Raw genomic sequence first — 19277 nt, forward strand, 5'->3', positions numbered from 1 at the left:
GAGCGCTTGGTACTTTCTGTTCTTTTTCTGTATCTCTTTTTTCTCCTTTCTTGTCTCATTTTAGGCTGATTAAGGTTGGATTTTTTGTTTGTTTGTTTTGTCCCTTTTAAGCACCGCTTTTCCACTTTCTTGCTTTGGAGGTTATACATTGTATTTCTTTAGCGATTACTCATGAAAGTTTACAAAGTACATAAATTAACGAAGTCCAAAGTTAATGAGCGCCTAACCTCCACTCCCCTGCAAACAATACAAGGACATTAAAAGGACCTTTGTTAACTTCAATTACTTCCCCTTTGTTATCCAGCATTTTAGTTCTCTTTTGTTATCCCCAAACTTAGACATCATTATTTTACACAATTTGTTTAGATTCACCGTCCTGGTGCCAGTTTCTTTGTTCACCTTTTTGCATTGCAGATCTTCCCTCCAGAGTTATTTTTCTTCTTGAAAGAAAGTCTTCTCATGATGAATGCTTTGTTTTTAAATATCTGAAAATGTTTTTATTTAGCCTTTGTTCTTTTTTTAAAAAAATGTTAATTAATTTATTTCTTAACCTGGCACACAACCCAGGCATGTGCCCTGAGCAGGAATTGAATGGGCAACCTTCTGGTTTGCAGGATAACGCTCAACCCACTATGCCGCACCAGTCAGGGCTAGCTCTCATTCTTGAAAGATATTTGGACTCAGTGCCCAGTTTTAGATTAACAGTTAATCTTCTTAGCCTTTTGCAAATATCTCCCATTGATTGACTTCCTTTGTTGTTCTGAGAAGTTTAACAGCTCTATCTGTATAGGCGATCTCTCTTTTCTCTCTGGTTGCTTTTAAAATCTTTTTCTTAGCTGTTTTGAAGTTTCACTACAATGTGCCTCAATATAATGCGCCTTTTATTTATTCTGCTTGTTATATATTCTGCTTTCTGTATTTGTGAGTACACATTTTATAGTCTTGGAAATGTTTCAGGCAATCTCTCTTCAAACATGGCTGCTTCTCTTGCATCTCTAGTCTCTCCGTCAGAATTCTAATTTGGCATATGTTATACTTATTGTCTTGTCTTTTATACTGTTTTAACTTCACTTTCTTATTTCCCTTCTCTTTCTCACTCCATGATACATTCTGGATAATTCCTTTAGGTACAACTTTCAGGTTATTAATTCACTTTCATCATCATCTAATCTGCTACTTAAACCGTCTATTGATTTTCTTTTTAACTTTAAAAATTAAAGTTTTCATAATGTTTTGTTTTTTATAATCCAAGCTGCTGACTGTTTCTGATAGTCTCTTGTTTCTTGCTTAATTTTTCATTTCATCATTTGGGCCTTTAAATGTTTTGCATTTAATTATTTTATATTCCATAATTTTTTCATAACTGATATTTCTAGTATTTGAAATCCTTGGAAGTCCAAAACTGTTGTTCATAGTTATTGTTTATTCCTTACAGTGTTTTGTTAACTTGTATTTGGTATTTTTTAAATTATGAGCCCATGTCACATTGAATCTTTTGGAATCCCAAGGACCTAAAATGTTTTCCTCTAAAGCTGACTTGCATTTGCCTCTGCAGGAATCAGGTGTTTTAGTGACCTGTGCTGCTTTTGTTGCCTTTAATGAAGAGCGGATCCCAGCTGTAATGAGGGACACTCAGACTTGGCCTCCCCACTGGGCTAGAGGACCCAAGGTTGAGCCTCCTGATGCTGTGTTTGCCTTCAGAGCAAATTCTTCCCACTTGCTCAACTTTCATATTTTCCTGCTCAGGTGTTAGCTTGCTAGCCTTTTGTTTTCTTTCCTTCTCTTTTCCTCTCTCTTGCCCTTGCTCTGGCTCGCTCTTTCTTTTTGAGGGGAAAGGATGGAAGAGGAGGTAGGAAGCATTCCTAGTGATTTCTTCAGTCGAAGTCAGCACTGCATTAAAAAGTACACCAGGTTCTCCCTGACTGGTGTGGCTTAGTGGGTTGGGCCTCATCCTACAAGCCGAAAGGTTACCAGTTTGATTCCCGGGCAGGGCACATGCCTGAGTTGTGGGCCAGGTCCCCAGTTGGGGGCATGTGAGAGGCAGCTGATGGATGTTTCTCTCCCTTCCTTCCTTTCTCTCTGAAAAACAAATAAGTAAAACCGTAAAAAAAAAAAAAAAAAAAAAAGAAAGAAACAGTATGCCAGGTTCAAGTTGTCTTTTAACAGGAGAATCCCTAAGAATACCTAGACATGGTATTGCTAGAAGCAGAAGTAGATGTCACATTTTGTCACCTTACCTTCAGGCATTAGTGGCAACATAGTTATGAGTGTACTTTAACTTAAATATAATACCATAGATAAGGAATTTTTATCTTCTTGAGGGAAACGACATGTTAAGAAAACAAGGTCACCGCGCTTCCCTCAGTGTGTGAGCACGAGGGCTGGGTGAGAGCACGTGTGTCCTGCAGTTGACTGAGTGGAAACACTGACTTGGAATTCGGGTGGGTGGGGGATTGAATTTTTACAGGGTGATGTTGTAGGTGTGGAGCGGGGCGGCGGAAAGACCGAGGTGATGGTGACCGAAGGTGTGACTGCAGTTGCCTACACACTGGACGAGGGCCTTATTGAGTTTGGAACAGCCATTGATGACGGCAACTACGCCCGGTAGGGAGCTGGGCCTCGGGCCAGCAATCCGGAATGAGTGGTAAAACTGGCCATACCTAAGCAGGGCCTGGTGATCCAGGGAGGAGAGGGGACAGAAAGGGCGAATGATTGCCCGGCCCTCTCCTCCCAACCCCATCGCCAACGTCCTTCAGTGTCTTCCTGAGCCTGGACTCACTCCCTGTGCTCTGGTTCCTTCCTTCTCCAGGGCAACAGCCTTCCTGGAGACTCTGGAAATGACCCCAGAAACGGAGGCAATGTGGAAAACCTTGAGTAAACTGGCACTAGAGGCGAGGCAGCTGCACATTGCTGAGAGGTGAGAGGGCCCGCAGGCCCGGGTGCCCAGCAGCGAGAAGGCTGGCCATATGGGTGCTTACGTGTGGGCCGCTCCTGTCCCACATTGGACCCATGCCGACAAATGCCGTAGAGCTTCCTCCTGATGCCAGCAAATGTCCTAGAGCCAGCCCTTCCATAGTACCGTTATTCCAAACATCCTCCCAACCTAGACTGTAAGAGCATGTCTTTTATTGTTTCTGCTTCCCCTTCTTGTAACTAGGTGCCCCTTCAAAGTTTTTAACACTCATACCCTGCAATCCATGCATTGATGTGTATATTCTGAGCATGGTATAGGAGTATAGCTAATAGGCCAAATTTGAGACTTCAGACTCTTAAGAGTTCAAATCTTGGCTCCATTTGCCAACTTGCATAACTTTAGAGGGATTACATAACCTTTCCAAGCCCTGGGATCTCGATTTCCTCTGTGCGAAAGGGGAATAATAATAGAATTTACCTTGAAGGACCGTAAAGGATGGCAGTGTCAGTGAAGAGTGACTGAGAGCCTCTGTGCAAAGAGCACCGACGACAGGTGTTCAGTAAATGTCAGCTGCTGCTCGTTTGGCCCGGAGTCATCCTGATCCCTCCCCGTCCCCCCGCCTTCCCCGCCATTCCCCACAGCTGGACTGTCAGCAAGTCTGAGGGACGCTGATCCAGGGTCTTCGAAACATATGTTGAATGTCTTATTTGTCCAACGCTGCTGTCTCCTCCCTAGAAATGGCCACCACCATCTCCTACCTGCAGTGCTGCAAAGCCCTTTAAGTAGTCTCACTGAGACTGTTCTTATAGCCTAGATCCATTCATCCCCTAGCAGCTGAGGTAATTTTTTAAAAACATAAATTAGATGATGTCATTTTACTTGCTCAGCATTTGCCAGCAGCTAATCTTTGTACGCAGTGGAAAACCCAGGCTTTTGGCCACGTTCTGAGGCCCTACAACGTGTGGCCTCTGCTTCCTTCTGCCAGGTACCTACTTGCCTATCAGCCTGCACCTCCGTCCTTTTGCCCTTCGAGCACGCCACGCTCGCTCCTGCCGCAGGGCCTTTACGCCAGCTGTTCCTTCTGCCTGGAATAATTTTTCCCCATCTTCCATGATGGCCTCTTTCTTGCATTCAGGTCTCAGTTCAAATGTCAGCACCTCACACAGCCCTTCTCTGACTACCAGCCGAAACGGTCCCCTCAGTTACTGTCTGTAATAGCGCACATTTTATTTTCTTTTTCATTCTCTCAAATTATCTTTTTGTTTGTTTGTTTACTAATTATTTGTTTCCACCAGGAAATAAGTCTCCTGAGAGCAAGGCACTCCTATCTCGCTCTTACTCCCTCTGTGTCTTCAGTACTAGCAAGGACAGTGCCTGACACATAATAGATGCTTAATATATACCTGCTGAGCCAACGAATTAATGGTGATCCTATAGTAATATTACTGTTACTGTTATTGCATCCATACTGTAGGTGCTTTTCTGCTTTGGGCCATGTAGCAAAAGCTCGGTTCCTGCATGAGACCAATGAGATTGCAGATCAAGTGTCTCGGGAATATGCAAGTATTATCCTCCTGATTCATTTAGTCTCTCCCGCTGAGGTTTCTCTTAGTCCTGAGCTCCATGAATGCTAGCTTTCCAGCCATGACTAATTTCCTCTACCCTGCCCACCCCACCTGCACCAAGTTGGACCATTTTAGAGTTGCTTGCCAAACCTCAAGCCTCTGAGCCCATGAGGTTTTCCAGCTTTCTAAGCCTTTTAGCTCCCACATCTCTCTGGCCTTCCTGTCTCAGCCTGCACAGGCGGAGTGGCACCTGCAGCGTGACAGGCTAACCCGAACCTCCCTTTGCCCTGCAGGGTGGAGAAGGAACAGATTTTTATCAGGTCCGAGCACGTCTAGCGATGCTGGAAAAGAACTACAAGCTGGCTGAAATGATCTTCTTGGAACAGGTATGGGAGAGGAGGGACCAGGTGGACGAGGGGGCCTGAAGCTATACAATTTGAGAAGCCGTCTTTAAGAAAAACTGCCTTGGAAGGGGCCTGTGCGAATAAGGTGCCCTGAAGCCTACGTTTCTTTTAGTTTCACAATAAATTCGCCTCTGCTTGTCTATAAGTAAATGCACGTGGGCTGGCGTCTTAGCCGGGCTGAGGAGAGCTTGCTGATTTCTGGCCCTCGCATCTTCCTGGCGTCCCTCTTCCCTCTGCCTGGTTCCCCTAGAATGCCGTTGAGGAGGCCATGGACATGTACCAGGAGCTACACCGCTGGGATGAGTGCATCGCTGTGGCTGAGGCCAAGGTATCCGTTCCGTCCTCTCCACAGTGGTCCAGAACTCGGTTCCCCAGATGTCAGAAACGTCCAGGCTGTAGGAGCTGGAACGGGTTGGGACTGGGAGCTGACACGGGAAGGAGTCAGGACCTTGGTGTCCAGGAGCATTTCCATTGCGCCAGTGGGATTGGAGAAGCATGGGAAGCAGCAGGGCGGGGAGGAGGGATGTGACCCCCCAGTTCTCTGCTGTGCGTCCAGGGGCACCCCGCCCTAGAAAAGCTGCGCCGGAGCTACTACCAGTGGCTGATGGACACACAGCAAGAAGAGCGAGCAGGTGAACTGCAGGAGAGCCAAGGGGATGGGCTAGCAGCCATCAGCCTCTACCTCAAAGCGGGGCTCCCTGCCAGAGCTGCTCGGCTGGTGCTGACCCGAGAGGACCTGCTCGCCAACACCGAGCTGGTGGAACACATCACTGCAGCCCTTATCAAGGGGGAACTCTATGAAAGGGTATGGCTGGCTTCCTGCTCCCGCCCCTCATCTGCAGGGCTCGGTGCCCCTCTCCTACCCAGGAGTCATGGAGGGCCGACTCTCTTCTTTTTGGGGCTGATGCTTGATTCTTTGTGCAGTAGGGATATCGTGGTAGTAATTTAGCCTGTGTTAGTAGGCAGGCGATCTCTTTGAGAAGATTCGAAATCCGCAGCGGGCCCTGGAGTGCTACTGTAAAGGCAGCGCCTTCATGAAAGGTACCAGCCACCACAGCCCATCCTTCGGTGTCGCGGACTCTTGCCCCAACAGCCCCCAGCACCTGTTTTGGTGCATCTGTTCAGGCTGACTGCCTTCACTTCTCCTCCATTCCTCCACTTCTCACCCACGTTCCACACTTCCTCTCCCTGTCTTACTTTTCCTGAGTCCCGTCCCTGGAAGTCCAAGCTGAGTGCCTCTCCCTCTCTGGCAGCGGTGGAGCTGGCTCGGTTGGCATTCCCAGCAGAGGTGGTGAGACTAGAGGAGGCGTGGGGGGACCACCTGGTGCAGCAGAAGCAGCTTGATGCAGCCATTAATCACTATATCGAAGCCAGGTCTGGTCTGGAGGTGCAAAGGAGACTGGGTGTCGGGCGAGGGGCGCTGGGGCGAGTGAGGGCCTCAAGGCCTAAGAGAAGAGATCTCGGAATGCAGGGTGGGGCATGCCCACGGTGTGCTTTACCTCCATCCATCTTCCTCTTGCCTCTGACATATTTATGCCTTTCCCAACTATGCCAGGTGCTCCATTAAGGCAATTGAAGCTGCCCTGGGTGCCCGCCAGTGGAAGAAGGCGATTTATATATTAGACCTACAGGATCGGAACACTGCGTCCAAATACTATCCCCGTGTGGCCCAACACTACGCATCTCTGCAGGAGTATGAGGTGAGGAAGAGCCCCTGGCTGCAGCCTGAGGCAGTCAGCACAGCGTGACGGGGAGAGAACCGGAACTGGACGTGGGGGCCACCTCAGCAGGTCCTTCCTCCTGGGGCCCCGCGGCACCGCCGCCCTGAATGGAAAGAAATGGTTCACTGACCCTATTGCGTGCCGACATGGCGCAGACCCTCCTCCTGCACCAGCGCAAGTGATTCTTCATGAATAATTCCATCTTAGTTAAAATAAAAAATCCCTTGCACTGCAGAAAGGTGAGGCCCTTTAAAACCCTCTCTGTAATGTCCTCATACTGGTTTCGGCTGGTCTTTTCTTCAAAACGGTAGAAGGCCTGAGACACCCATAGCCATGTCTTCTCCTCTGTCACGGACCGAAAACGGTACCCCAGGCTCTGCTGCAGCCCGGCTGAGGTTTGCTCTTCCCTCCCATGGACTGCTTTACCTCTGTTGCTCTGACCTTTCGCATCTGCCTCTCTCCACCAGATTGCTGAGGAACTCTACGTGAAGGGAGACCGGACAAAAGATGCAATAGACATGTACACCCAGGCTGGCCGCTGGGAGCAGGCCCACAAGGTAGAGAGGGCATGGGCGCACGGCCAGGGAATTCCGCCTCGGTGGCAGTGGTGCCGCTGTGCTTCGTCTCTGATCTCTCTCTCATTTCCATGGGTTCCCAGAAAGCTGAGAAAGTACCAAAACGTAGTCGGGGTAACTCTGCTCCGTAGCCACAGGGAAAGGTGAGGACAAAGAGACTCGTGTTCCCAACCCTGTAAGTTTGAAAAGCAGATGTTCTTAGGATTGGGGGAGCCGGGATACCACTCCTGATGTTCTAGCGACATCGGCGACTGTGTTCTCACTCCTGCTCCCAAAGCCCGGCGGGTACAGCAGGAGGCTGGCAGTGGGGACGTAGGCCCCCAGCACAGCGCATCTCTGACCCTCCTGCCTTAGTAGAATATAGTCCTTACTTTGCTTCTTACGGACTTGGAATTGCCTGAGCTGACTGGAGGGTGGCAGTCGCTGCACCCCTCTGGCTGATAGGGGAGTTCAGAGCTCCTGAGGAAACAGGCTCCTTGAGCCCCGCTTCACTGACCGCTCAGGAACTGGCACCTGAGGCTGCTCTTGCTTTGTGTGCGCAGCTGGCGACGAAGTGCATGAGACCAGAAGACGTGTCAGTGTTATACATCACCCAGGCGCAGGAGATGGAGAAGCAGGGCAAGTACCGCGAGGCTGAGAGGTGAGCAGAGACCCCCAGGCGGCATGGAGGGAGAGGGAGACGGGGTCCGAGGGTGTGGCCCGCCTGCTCAGAAGGCAGTGACAAGACTCTGAGCAGTGACTCTAGTGGCAGGAATGCGGGTCTGGAGGCCCCAAGTGTTTCCCCTGTCCCCAGGCTCTATGTGACAGTGGAGGAGCCTGATCTTGCCATTACCATGTTCAAAAAGCACAAGCTGTACGATGACATGATCCGCCTGGTAGGGAAGCACCACCCGGATCTCCTCAGTGACACACACCTACACCTGGGCAAGGTGAGCCCCTCTGTCCCTGCCCAGCTCTTCCTCAGACAAGCTCCACCCGCCCCCTCTCCACGCTGACCGCCTTCCCACAGGAGCTGGAGGCCGAAGGCCGACTACAGGAGGCCGAGTACCACTACCTCGAGGCCCAGGAATGGAAGGCAACAGTGAACATGTACCGGTCCAACGGGCTCTGGGAAGAGGCCTACCGGGTGAGGAACGCAGGCCACACGGGGGGTGCCACCTGCTCCTTTTCCACTCTCAAGTGACCGTCTAATTCTAAACTGGCCATGGGTCTCTGAAAAATGTCCCCACCTACGCACAGAATTTCTCATGCAATTTTAAGAGTTTGTGGACCACCTGAAGTCCATCCTTGGACCCTAAGCAGGTTAAGAGACCCTGAGACTTAGCCTTCTGTTGTTCTAGCCCAGGCAGCTGATCCTTGTCAAAGCTGAGGTTGGGTCAGAGATGAGAAGGGAGCAGCCCTGTGTCCCTGTGCTGGGGGGTTGCCAAGTGGCTTTGCTTTACAGGTGGCCAAGGCTCACGGAGGAGCTAATGCCCACAAACACGTGGCCTATCTGTGGGCAAAGAGCCTGGGAGGAGAGGCTGCAGTCAGACTGCTTAATAAGCTGGGACTCCTGGAAGCTGCTATTGACCATGCTGCCGACAACTGGTGAGGCGCTGAGCCTTCGCTCTGGCCCCGTGCCAGGCAGGGCCTCTGTGCGGAGAAGGAAAATTGATGTGTAACTCAAAAGTATTTCTAAATGCTGAGGCTGAGGGAAGAAATGTGGTAAGGAGGGATCCTAGAAGGACTTGACAGAGAGGCAGGAATGAATTAATAACTCTTGCCCTACACCCTGGTCTCAGAACAGTGTTTAATCTTTGGCAGTTGTAAGGATAAAAGTGGAGGGAGAATAGCATTTCAAGCTAAAATGCACTAAGCCAGTAACTTCCTTCTGGGTAACCGAAGTGTGATTCTGTTAAATGCAAAATGAGCTTCTCTTAAGCAGGTGTTACAAATGCTAGCAGTAATCCTGCATCGAGTCAGAGAGCTGAGGATAGTGTCACTCGTCTCTGAGAGGCTGTTTTTCTGCCGCCACTGTAGATGTGGCTCCAGAGGAGGTGGCGGCAGCACCACCGGGAGCCCGCCCTGCCCTGTCGTTGTGGTGCCGTGAGGCTCACTCCTCCTTCCCCTCCCTCCTGCTCCCCCCGCCCCCCAAGCTTCCACACTCGGCTGGTCTCGGGCAGCACAGGCTTTTCCACATGCGTCTGAGCCACGGTGACAGCGATGTCGCCATCACAGGGCTGCATGCCTATGTTTCTTCACATCTCTCTGTGCTTCCATATCACTTCAGTCAGTTGCCTTTAATCTTTCCCTTCCCTTCAATTCTTGCCTTTTCTGTTTTCTCTTGCACTCTCTTTCTCCTTTTCTCTCATAAAGGTATGGAGTAGGCAAACCTTATCTGCGCCTTCCCTTTCAGCTCCTTTGAATTTGCTTTTGAACTCTCGCGGCTGGCCCTCAAGCACAAAACCCCTGAGATTCACCTCAGATACGCCATGTACCTGGAGGATGAGGTATGGCTGTGACCCTGCCCCGCTGCCTTTGACCCCGGCCTTCGCCCCCCCAGCCCGCCGTGGCAGGTGCGCACACTTCGCATCTCCTGGCTGCCCGTGACGCCAGTCCCCTCGTCACGAATGGCTGCTTTCCTCTCCCTATAGGGTAAATTTGAAGAGGCTGAAGCTGAATTCATCCGGGCTGGTAAACCCAAGGAAGCAGTCCTCATGTGAGTTACCCAGCGATTCTGCAATCCTGTGCTCCCAAGCCCAGCCCCAGGACCTTTCCTCGTCATCCTCACCTTCACCTAAACCTAGTACCCATAAATGTTATACCCCTTGAATGACATGGCTGTGTGCTTTCCCACTGCTGAGGCCTCAGTCCTATCCTTAGCCTCCCCTGTGTCCCCATCTGGGAGCAGGTTTGTCCATAACCAGGACTGGGAGGCCGCTCAGCGTGTGGCCGAGGCCCACGACCCTGACAGCGTTGCTGAGGTGCTCGTGGGGCAGGCCCGGGCGGCCTTGGAGGAGAAGGACTTTCAGAAAGCGGAAGGACTGCTGCTTCGGGCCCAGAGACCAGGCCTGGCCCTCAATTACTATAAGGTGGGACACTGGACTCAGGGCCATGAGGGGCGGGTGAGGGCACACCTGAGCCCACAGCGCCCTACACGGACCACACGTACTCACAAAGATCAGGTTAGCATTGGGGAGGGGAGGGAGAGGAAGAGGAAGGAGTAAAGAGGTCTGAAGACCCAGGAATCAGGGGGCCATACCACGTGGGCAGCAGTGGGAAGCTCTCACGCCTTCCTCTACCCTCCTGGCACCTGGAACCCTGAGCAGGAGGCTGGATTGTGGAGCGATGCCCTGCGGATCTGCAAGGACTACGTGCCTGGCCAGCTGGAGGCTCTGCAGGAAGAGTATGAGCGGGAAGCGACCAAGAAGGGGGCCAGGTATGAAGCCAAGGGGCCAGGAAATGTGGGCAGGGCTGGGAGGTGGGTCATAAAGCGTGCACAGGATAGGCCATGCTGCCCACGCCCCTCTCCCGCCCGCATTCCCGTCACAAGCAGTGCCGTCTCTGCAGGGGCATGGAGGGCCTCGTGGAACAAGCCCGACAGTGGGAGCAGGCCGGAGAGTATGGCCGCGCGGTCGACTGTTACCTCAAAGTGCGGGACGCAGGAAGCAGCAGCGGCCTGGTGGAGAAGTGCTGGATGAAGGTGAGGCCGCCACGCCACTCCCGCCAGCCGCTGCCTCCCCAGGCCTCCGGCATCCCTGCTGAGACAGGCAGCTGTTGTTCTCCAGGCTTTTTGTTTTCAATCGGGTAGTAGGTGTCTGTTGAATGCTTCCTGGATGTTAGATCCAGAACCTACACAGGCTATAAAAGGGGCTGTAAGAACCCTAACAGTAAGAAATTGGGGGAACTTAGACTAACATGTGGCTCAATTAATTAATATTGTATCTGGGTGAAGTGATCACTCAGTGACCACTAAAGTGTGTGTTTCAAAGTGAAGTTCAAAGAAGGTTGAGATCTCCGTGGCCCGGAGGGGTCTGGGAGGCTTTGTGAGGGCGAATTCCTGGGCCTGGAGCGGGAGCCCGACGGAGGTCATGAAGGAAGCAGAGGCTGCCCCTCTGCCCGGCACCAGAAAAGAAGCCTCCAGCAGATTAAGCCAAGCCAATATGTTTCATCAACTCTAAGACATATAAACAGTCGCATTTAATATCTTTGAAATTGGGATACATGTACAGTTTAAGTGATGTGCCTTAGATGCATGCAAATATGGTGTTGGCAGTTACGAGTGGGCGAGATCGATCAGCCCGAGTAAAATGTTGGCACGGCGACGCCCTTGCAGAATTTCCCTTAGGTCTCTGAGGCTTTGTCATTGAACAGCCTGTGGAGGTTGGACGGGAAGGAAGTAAAAAGAAGGACTGATGATTGTTATGAGGGTTCAGTGGGTTTGAATCAGCATGTATAATATTCATTAAGCATCTGCTGTGTCTTATTCTGAGGCATTGCTTATTGCAGTCTGTGCATGACTACACCTCCTTCAGATTTGGCAGAGGATGGCTTCCTGGTGGGGACACTTTAAGTTTTGAAGGGTTTGGCAGGTAAAGAAAGACAGGCAAGAATAAGTGGGGGAAAGACCAGGAGGATTAGCATAGTCTATAGCTAAATTAGAGCACATGGAAATTAAAATCTGGTGAGGCTGTCCACATCACAGTGGACATAGAGTAAGCTTATCAAACACCTGGGTTTGTAGAATTACCAACTATTAGGGTTGGAAGGTGTCTCTAAGATCATCTAGGCCAGCACCGTCCCACAGAAATACAATGCAAGTCACACATGTAATTTAAAATTTTCTAGTAGCCACATTCAAATAAGTAAAAAGAAACAAGTAAAAATAATTATAACATTTTACCCAGCTCCATATACCTAAACTATTATTTCAACATGTAATCAGTATAAACTTGTATTGAGATAGCGTACATTCCTTTTTTTTGTACTAAATCTTTGACAGCCAGTGTGCACTTAAGCTGACAGCACATCTCAGCTGGGACGCCACACGTGACTAGTGGCTGCTGTTCTGAACAGTGCAAGTCTAGACCAACCATCACCCTTACAATGAAGAAACCGAGGCTCAGGAAGGCCCCACATAAATATTTACAAAGTGCCCTGGACTTTTAGGGTTTCTTTCTCTATGCCTTGTTACCAAGATTCTATTTGTGACAAAGAACTTGAGAAACCAGTTTGTTGAAGGTGGCAGGACCAAATGCAGTGGCCTTAAACAACAAGGAGTGTCTAAAAGAGGACAAGCCAAGAGGTGCTGGGTAGGTCCTCTGATGGACCACGAGGCAGGCTTTTCCCAGGAGGGGAAGGCAAGGGAGAGCTTAAAAGAGGAAGTTGGCAACTGGAGGGAAAAGGCAGATCAGGCTGAGGGCCCCCAGCACTATTTGTCTCTCCTACCCATTTCCCTCCTGTCCAACCATGCAGGCAGCCGAACTCTCCATCAAGTTTCTGCCTCCCCAGCGCAGTCTGGAAGTAGTTCGGGCTGTAGGGCCCCAGCTGATGGGAATTGGAAAGCACTGTGCAGTAAGTAGGGTGCTGGCGCTGAAGAGACATAGGTTCCACAGAGATGGGTGGAATGGTGACATCTACACCCAGGCAGGTGTGTGAGGTGGGCCTCTTGGCAGGCGGGGCATGCAGTTCTAGGGAAACCGAGGGAGGCGTTCACAGAGGGCACACTGCGGCGTGGAGCAGAAAGACGGCCCCCAGTCTCAGATTCCCCACCATGCAGGCTGCAGAGCTCTACCTGAACCTGGACCTAGTCAAGGAAGCCATCGATGCTTTCATGGAGGCTGAGGAGTGGAACAAGGCCAAGCGTGTGGCCAAGGAGTTAGATCCCCGGTAAGCTCACTGCCTCTCGTCACTAGGAAAGTCTTTTACTTCCTTTTGTAAAAACTAAGATTAGAGAAAGTTCTCGTGGGAAGGGTGTAACCCTGAGACCATCCGGGACCATGAAGTGCGAGATCTCTGCACATCTTCACAGGTATGAAGACTATGTGGACCAGCATTACAAGGATTTCCTCAAGAACCAGGGCAAAGTGGACTCGGTGAGACTTGTAGAGCTAGCAGGAGGCAGAACACACAGAGAGGCTCGAGATTCTTTCCCTCTTCTCCCCCTCCACGTCACCTCTCCTAACTGTCTTTTCAATTGATCACAGCTGGTGGGTGTGGATGTGGTGGCTGCTCTGGACCTGTATGTGGAGCAGGGCCAGTGGGACAAGTGCATTGAAACAGCTACCAAGCAGGTACTGCTCTCTCCCCGCAACCCCGTTCCCAGCTCTTCTGTACTCGTTCCCTGGACTCCCTACTGGCGCCAGGGCTGTATCTCCCTTTCCCTTACTTCCTCTAAAACCCAAACCCTAAAGATGCCTCATCAACATCAGACAGCTTAGTCTTCCACACTCTGAAACTGGGGCCAGAGGCCAGGCTGGGCCCGGCTTGCAGATGCCCTTTGCCCCCTAAACAAATCCAGTCTCCAGTTATCACCCCACCCTCACTGCCTGGCCCTGCTGATCCCAACCTCTCCATGCTTTCCCCCACCTCGGGGACAGAACTACAAGATTCTGCACAAGTACGTCGCTTTGTATGCAACCCACCTGATCCGAGAGGGTGGCTATGCCCAGGCACTGGCCCTGTACGTGCAACACGGAGCCCCTGCTAACCCACAGGTACCAGCTTGCTCTTTGGGATGAACGTTTGCTACAGGAAATTTGTTTTCTCCTCCTCAAGAACCACCTTCCCCTCAGGAACTGTCTTTGTTAAGGATTCTTTGATCAGTATCAAGCCCAAAGGCCCCACCCAGTCTCTTTCAAAATGTACAGCCTCTCTGGAGGTTTACCCTTTGAAGAAACACCAACCTCCCAAGCTTTTAGCTAACACAGGATCAGCCTTTCAGAAATGAACCCTGCACACACCTCTAGGGCCGTAACTCCCCTAGTGCACACCTAGTGAGTAAGTGTACACACTCTCCTATCTGGGCATCACAGCTCTCCGGAATGTTGTTAGCCCATTCATTCACACTGACTGTGCATGCACAATCACACGTCTCCCCAGGCACAGAGCCAGTTACCAGTTAGTAAGTAGTTATCTCCACCCTGGCTGGTGTGGTTTGGTTCGTTTCGTTGGGCATCGTCCTGCAAACTGGGAGGTCACCGGTTTGATTCCCATCAGGGCGCGTGCCTGGGTTCCAGGTTCAGGCCCTCCGTCCCTGGTTGAGGCACTTGTGGAAGGCAGCCGGTAGATATTTCTCTCTCTTCTCACCACCCCCACCCACCGCTAAAATCAAAAATTAAAAAAGTTATTTTCTTACTCTCCCTTCTCTTCCCTAAAAAATGACTTTCTCCATCACTGTCCTACAGTGCCCCACACACCCATTTACAGCCTGTTTTCCTCTTTGGCCCACTTGCATGGACTTTCTCCTCGAGTTTTCTCCATCCCACTCAGCTCTTCTCACCCCTCTACCTTCAGAACTTCAACATCTACAAAAGGATCTTCACCGACGTGGTGAGCGCACCTGGGACCAACAGCGCTGAGGCCTACCACACCTGGGCTGACCTCCGGGATGTCCTCTTCAACCTGGTGAGGGAGGCTGGCCTACGACAGTGACAAGGCTACTCCGCCTGTTCCTGTCCTTTACCCGCTGATGTATTGTACCTTCCTCTGTCCAGGCGGCCATCAGTTGACCACTCTATGGCCCTGCTACTCTGACCCTGACCCAGGTTATGCTCTCTGCCTGCTCTAGTGTGAAAACCTGGTGAAGTCCAGTGAGGCAAACTCTCCAGCCCATGAGGAGTTTGAGACGATGCTGCTGATCGCTCATTACTATGCCACTCGCTCTGCAGCCCAGAGTGTCAAACAGCTGGTGAGAGGGAGCCTGGAGGAGGGCTTAGTCTCATGGCTGCATCTTCAAATGCATGAAATTGAATGAATTCAAGTTCTGGATCCTTAAGCTTGGCCTACTTCTCTCCTAGCTTCTCTTCTGTTTAAATAAATCTTTAACCCTTGCTGAGATGGTTTTCTCCCTGCCTTTGATCTTAGGGCTCTATGCCCACACAGCTCTAACCCCATAATGTCTAAACATTCAGATCCCATGATTTTTGTATATACACACACACCTTTGGCTTATTCATGATAGTATTCAATATATTGCAGCGATTTTCAACCTTTTTCATCACATAAATACTAAAATTCTGTGGCACATCAAAAAATGTATTTTTTGCCAATTTGACAAAAAACAATAGGTATAATTTTGACTCATTCATACCAGATAGATATTGTTGTGTTGGCTGTTGTCATTTTTTAATTTGACAATCTAAGGGAAAAAGGGGTCAGCCCCTGACTAAATTGTCAGGTATTAGACATTTTAAAAATTCTTGTAGCTCATCGGTTGAAAATCACTGATATACTGTGTCCTTATTTCATGTATTTGATTGATAGAATTCTAGATGTGGAAGGAAATTTAGAAATAATCTATGTCCTGTGCAGATGAAAATAACCAAGACCCAGAATAGTTTGAGATCCAGAAGAGTTTAATAATGGTTGTTGATTTTCTGGTTCTGTGGCTGCCTTAGTCAAAAGGTCATTGGTCTGGTAGCTCAGTCACCAAAGGATCATAATGCTTTGACTTTAATCTGTAGGAAACTGTGGCTGCCAAGCTTTCTGTTTCACTTTTACGTCACACCCAGCTACTACCTGCAGACAAGGCCTTCTATGAAGCAGGCATTACTTCCAAGGTGAGCTGGGAGGAGGAAGGGTGGGGTTGAGGAGACAAGGAAATCAGGAGTTGGAAGGCAGACTTATCCCATCTGCTCAAGTAGGGCAAAGTCGAGTGTGGGGCTGATGTTATGAAGGGTGTTGGTTTCCTGTACCTGCCTGGATTCTTCCCCCTGTATCCTGTAAATTCAGCATCCAAGCTCCGCTGCTCGCTCCCACTTACACCTTTTCTCTGTTGCAGGCAGTTGGCTGGGAGAACATGGCATTTATCTTCCTCAACCGCTTTTTGGATCTGACCGATGTGAGTAGGGAGGCTGTGCCCAGAGGTTGGGAGGTTCTGCCTGTCCCAAGCTGTGCTTATCTCATGGCTGCTTACTCTGCCACAGGCGATCGAGGAAGGGACTCTGGATGCCCTTGACCACTCTGACTTTCAGGATACAGACATTCCCTTTGAAGTGCCACTCCCAGCCAAGCAGCACATACCGGTGAGGACACGGGATTGGAGAAGGGGAGGCTCACCAATGTGAGTGCACTGAGAAGGGAGGACACCTTAGGATGGTCCTCCCAACCCTCTGTACCGGCTACCAGTCAACCACGGCCTCAGACCTCACTGTTCCTTCAGTGAAAGTAGAAGCAGAGTAAAAAAGCTAAGGGTGTGACTGACCCCTAATTCAAGGAGGACCAGTAATGGGTGGAGAGATGACAGCTTAGCAAACCCTCCCACTTGTCACCTGCCATTTGCCCTGCCTGGCCCTGCGCGAAGCTGCTGCTCCCTGTGTCCTTCCCAGGAGGCGCAGAGAGAAGAGGTTCGAGACTGGGTGCTCACAGTCTCAATGGACCAGCGGCTAGAGCAGGTTCTGCCTCGGGATGAGCGCGGTGCCTACGAGGCTTCCCTGGTGGCAGCGAGCACTGGCGTTCGGGCACTGCCCTGCCTCATTACAGGTACAGAACCCCACGACGCCCCATATTCTGTGGTAAGTAGGAGGGGAAAACAGCAGGATCAAGAAACGACTGTACTGTGATTCAGTAAAGGATGCAGAAGACAAGAACATCCTACTTCCACCCCTAAATTAATCTTCGTTTTCCCCTCAGCCCCTCTCAAACCCCAGTTCATCTTTTTTCTTCCCCTACAGGATACCCCATTCTGAGGAATAAAATTGAATTTAAGCGGCCAGGGAAGGCAGCTAACAAGGACAACTGGAATAAGTTCCTTATGGCGATCAAGGTTAGAGCGGGAGACTTGAAGGATGGGGCAGGGAGAGCGGCGTGGAAGAAAACAACACACCACTAGAGGGGTGGGTGGGACTGTGAAGAGGGCAGGTGCAGGCCCTAAACCCGGCTGCAGATGGAGCTGATTTTCTTTACAGCAGGCATGTTTTTCTCAGCACCGATGAGTTCCTCTGACGTTCCTTCTGTTTGCTCACAGACCTCCCACAGCCCAGTGTGCCAGGATGTGCTGAAATTCATCAGTCAGTGGTGTGGCGGGCTCCCCAGCACCAGCTTTTCCTTTCAGTAACTGGCAGCGCTCAGGGAAGGATATCACGTTCCTTCCTTCATTAAACTCTTGTAACTAACAGAGACCACTGTAATCTTTGATCAAGGTCACCCTGAACACCAGCCCAGTACCCTTTCCCCTCCAAATCAGAAATCAAGTAGAAGAGTTCTTTTATTACAATGTTTATGTCATCCTAGGGGTCAGTGGAAAGCCCTGTGGACTGAGCCTTCGGATCAGCAGCACCTGCTTGACAGAAGGGGAGAGCCTGGGTCAGAGGGGCAAGCAGCAGAGCAAGGGACTAGACTCATCTCTAAGAGCAATTCCCCGCCCCTACCCTTTCCCAGGCCACAGTCCTCATGGCCAATTACCTGTCCTAAGCCCAGCTTTTCTGTGATGCCTGGCTCTCTTGATTTTGATCCAGTAGCTGCTCGCTATCCTGTCTATTACATTTAGGATTACATTCAAACTCTCTCAGTTCCTCCAGCTGCAGAAGAGGGTGGAGTTAGTACTCTGGCCCTGAATTAGTTTAGCATCTTTTCAACACAGCCAATCTGTGTTGAATGAACTGTTCCTGTTCATCTGCCTTACCTGCCCCTGTAGCCTTTCCTTCCTGAAGGGTCCCACCCCCCGGAGGGTGAGTGCTGCCACACAGCAGTAACCAGACAGAGCGGCCTCCACTGCAGACATGAGCAAAGAAGGAATCCAGAGAGCCAAGGCTGTATCCTAAAAGGTGAAGAGGAAGGATGGGAGGACTAGGAGGGAGCAGGGCAGGAGTGGCAAGTTGGGGTCCTTAAGGCTTTGGGGACTGCAAAAAAGATGAGAAGTAAACACACTCACATAGATTCTTGTGGGGTCAAAGGGGCAGTCAGCGTGTCCAGGCCCCTGATCCAGCGGTACCAAAGGATCCAGCAGTCCTGGGTGGCAGTCAGCAATGAGCCGGCGGCCACCATTGGCCACAGTGAGTGATACAGCGAGGAGGAGACCCAGGGAGCAGGCGGTGGACAACAGCAGGTTCACCAGACCTACTGCCAGCAGGGCCCAGTGCTGACAGGGTCAAAAGGTCAGGTGAACAGCCCAGGGCGGCTGACTCTCCCACCGACTGGACCCCTGGGTCTATCTGGGGCTCCACCTCCCCACCTGAAGCTGAGTCAGCCCCCGTTTCCCAGACTCAAGGTCCCCACATCAAAGCTCCAGAAATCCCCCCTCACCAGTCGTGGGCGAAGGAGATTCCTAGACGCCACGAGGGCCACAAGCCCCAAGGAAACACTCTGGAAAACACAAAGACTGAGTGAGACCCAGGCTGCTCTGCGCAGGGTACGCCGCCTGCCCACGGCCCCGCCCGCCGCACTCACCAGCAGCCCTGAGCCCACGGAGATGACATTGGCCGTGGTGTACTCGGGGGTGACGGCACCTCGGGGATTGGCCACGTGCCGCAGGACGGTGCCGTGCAGCACGGCACCCAGCAGCAGGTTCACGTGGCCCACCAGGATGAGGGCCAGGCCCACGCGCATAAGCCGCCAAGGGCCCCGGGCTGCGTCTGCGGAGCGCGGGGGAGGGGCAAACCTGAGCCCGGAGGGGAACCGGGACGACGCGTGCGGCCGCCCCAAGCTAACCGGGGGCTCGGGGCCGTGGCACGGGTTGGGGTGGGTACAGGACAACGAGGCCAAAGGGGCAAGTTACCGAATCTGCATACGCGGCAGCACCGCATCGTGTCCCTCCGCCGGCCGGGCGGCTCTACCTGGCCCGACCCGGCCCCGCCCCCGCTCGCAGCCGGCCCCGCCCACCCGCACCTGAGGCCCGGCCCCCGGCCCCCCGCGCCCCCTAGCGGGGAGACGCAAAAACACACAGGACGCTCTTAGCAAAA

The 19277-nt window shown here is 51.3% G+C and overlaps 2 protein-coding genes across 3 annotated transcripts in view; one reads left to right on the forward strand and one right to left on the reverse strand.

The window, feature by feature from the left end:
* Window positions 1–17453, forward strand: part of IFT172 (intraflagellar transport 172) — a 32262-nt gene extending 14809 nt beyond the window's left edge. For both annotated transcript variants that reach the window (XM_054568599.1, XM_054568603.1), the window contains 32 exons: window positions 2468–2604; window positions 2810–2917; window positions 4389–4473; window positions 4773–4865; window positions 5134–5211; window positions 5440–5688; window positions 5846–5924; window positions 6137–6257; window positions 6439–6583; window positions 7072–7161; window positions 7722–7819; window positions 7973–8108; window positions 8189–8305; window positions 8624–8766; window positions 9575–9668; window positions 9813–9877; window positions 10070–10250; window positions 10488–10597; window positions 10729–10861; window positions 12634–12732; window positions 12938–13047; window positions 13190–13253; window positions 13365–13451; window positions 13758–13874; window positions 14674–14784; window positions 14948–15067; window positions 15843–15938; window positions 16160–16219; window positions 16305–16403; window positions 16707–16860; window positions 17052–17143; window positions 17345–17453. In XM_054568599.1, the coding sequence (XP_054424574.1) occupies window positions 2468–2604; window positions 2810–2917; window positions 4389–4473; window positions 4773–4865; window positions 5134–5211; window positions 5440–5688; window positions 5846–5924; window positions 6137–6257; window positions 6439–6583; window positions 7072–7161; window positions 7722–7819; window positions 7973–8108; window positions 8189–8305; window positions 8624–8766; window positions 9575–9668; window positions 9813–9877; window positions 10070–10250; window positions 10488–10597; window positions 10729–10861; window positions 12634–12732; window positions 12938–13047; window positions 13190–13253; window positions 13365–13451; window positions 13758–13874; window positions 14674–14784; window positions 14948–15067; window positions 15843–15938; window positions 16160–16219; window positions 16305–16403; window positions 16707–16860; window positions 17052–17143; window positions 17345–17434 (3561 nt within the window). In that variant the 3' untranslated portion in view covers window positions 17435–17453. The remainder of the gene's footprint in view (window positions 1–2467; window positions 2605–2809; window positions 2918–4388; window positions 4474–4772; window positions 4866–5133; window positions 5212–5439; window positions 5689–5845; window positions 5925–6136; window positions 6258–6438; window positions 6584–7071; window positions 7162–7721; window positions 7820–7972; window positions 8109–8188; window positions 8306–8623; window positions 8767–9574; window positions 9669–9812; window positions 9878–10069; window positions 10251–10487; window positions 10598–10728; window positions 10862–12633; window positions 12733–12937; window positions 13048–13189; window positions 13254–13364; window positions 13452–13757; window positions 13875–14673; window positions 14785–14947; window positions 15068–15842; window positions 15939–16159; window positions 16220–16304; window positions 16404–16706; window positions 16861–17051; window positions 17144–17344) is intronic.
* A 128-nt stretch (window positions 17454–17581) lies between these two features.
* Window positions 17582–19145, reverse strand: KRTCAP3 (keratinocyte associated protein 3). The gene is made up of 7 exons (XM_054566178.1): window positions 19094–19145; window positions 18766–18950; window positions 18622–18681; window positions 18251–18457; window positions 18002–18136; window positions 17782–17897; window positions 17582–17656 (listed from the first exon to the last, which is right to left on the reverse strand). Exons 1-6 carry the CDS (start codon window positions 19119–19121, stop codon window positions 17787–17789), a joined length of 726 nt encoding a protein of 241 aa, XP_054422153.1. The 5' UTR covers window positions 19122–19145; the 3' UTR covers window positions 17582–17656; window positions 17782–17786.
* Between the last annotated feature and the right edge of the window lie 132 nt (window positions 19146–19277).

This window comes from Pteronotus mesoamericanus, unplaced genomic scaffold (genome assembly GCF_021234165.1).
Source record: "Pteronotus mesoamericanus isolate MK-2021 breed Mesoamerican mustached bat unplaced genomic scaffold, CSHL_Meso_final contig_101, whole genome shotgun sequence".
Taxonomy (NCBI): Eukaryota; Metazoa; Chordata; class Mammalia; order Chiroptera; family Mormoopidae; genus Pteronotus; species Pteronotus mesoamericanus.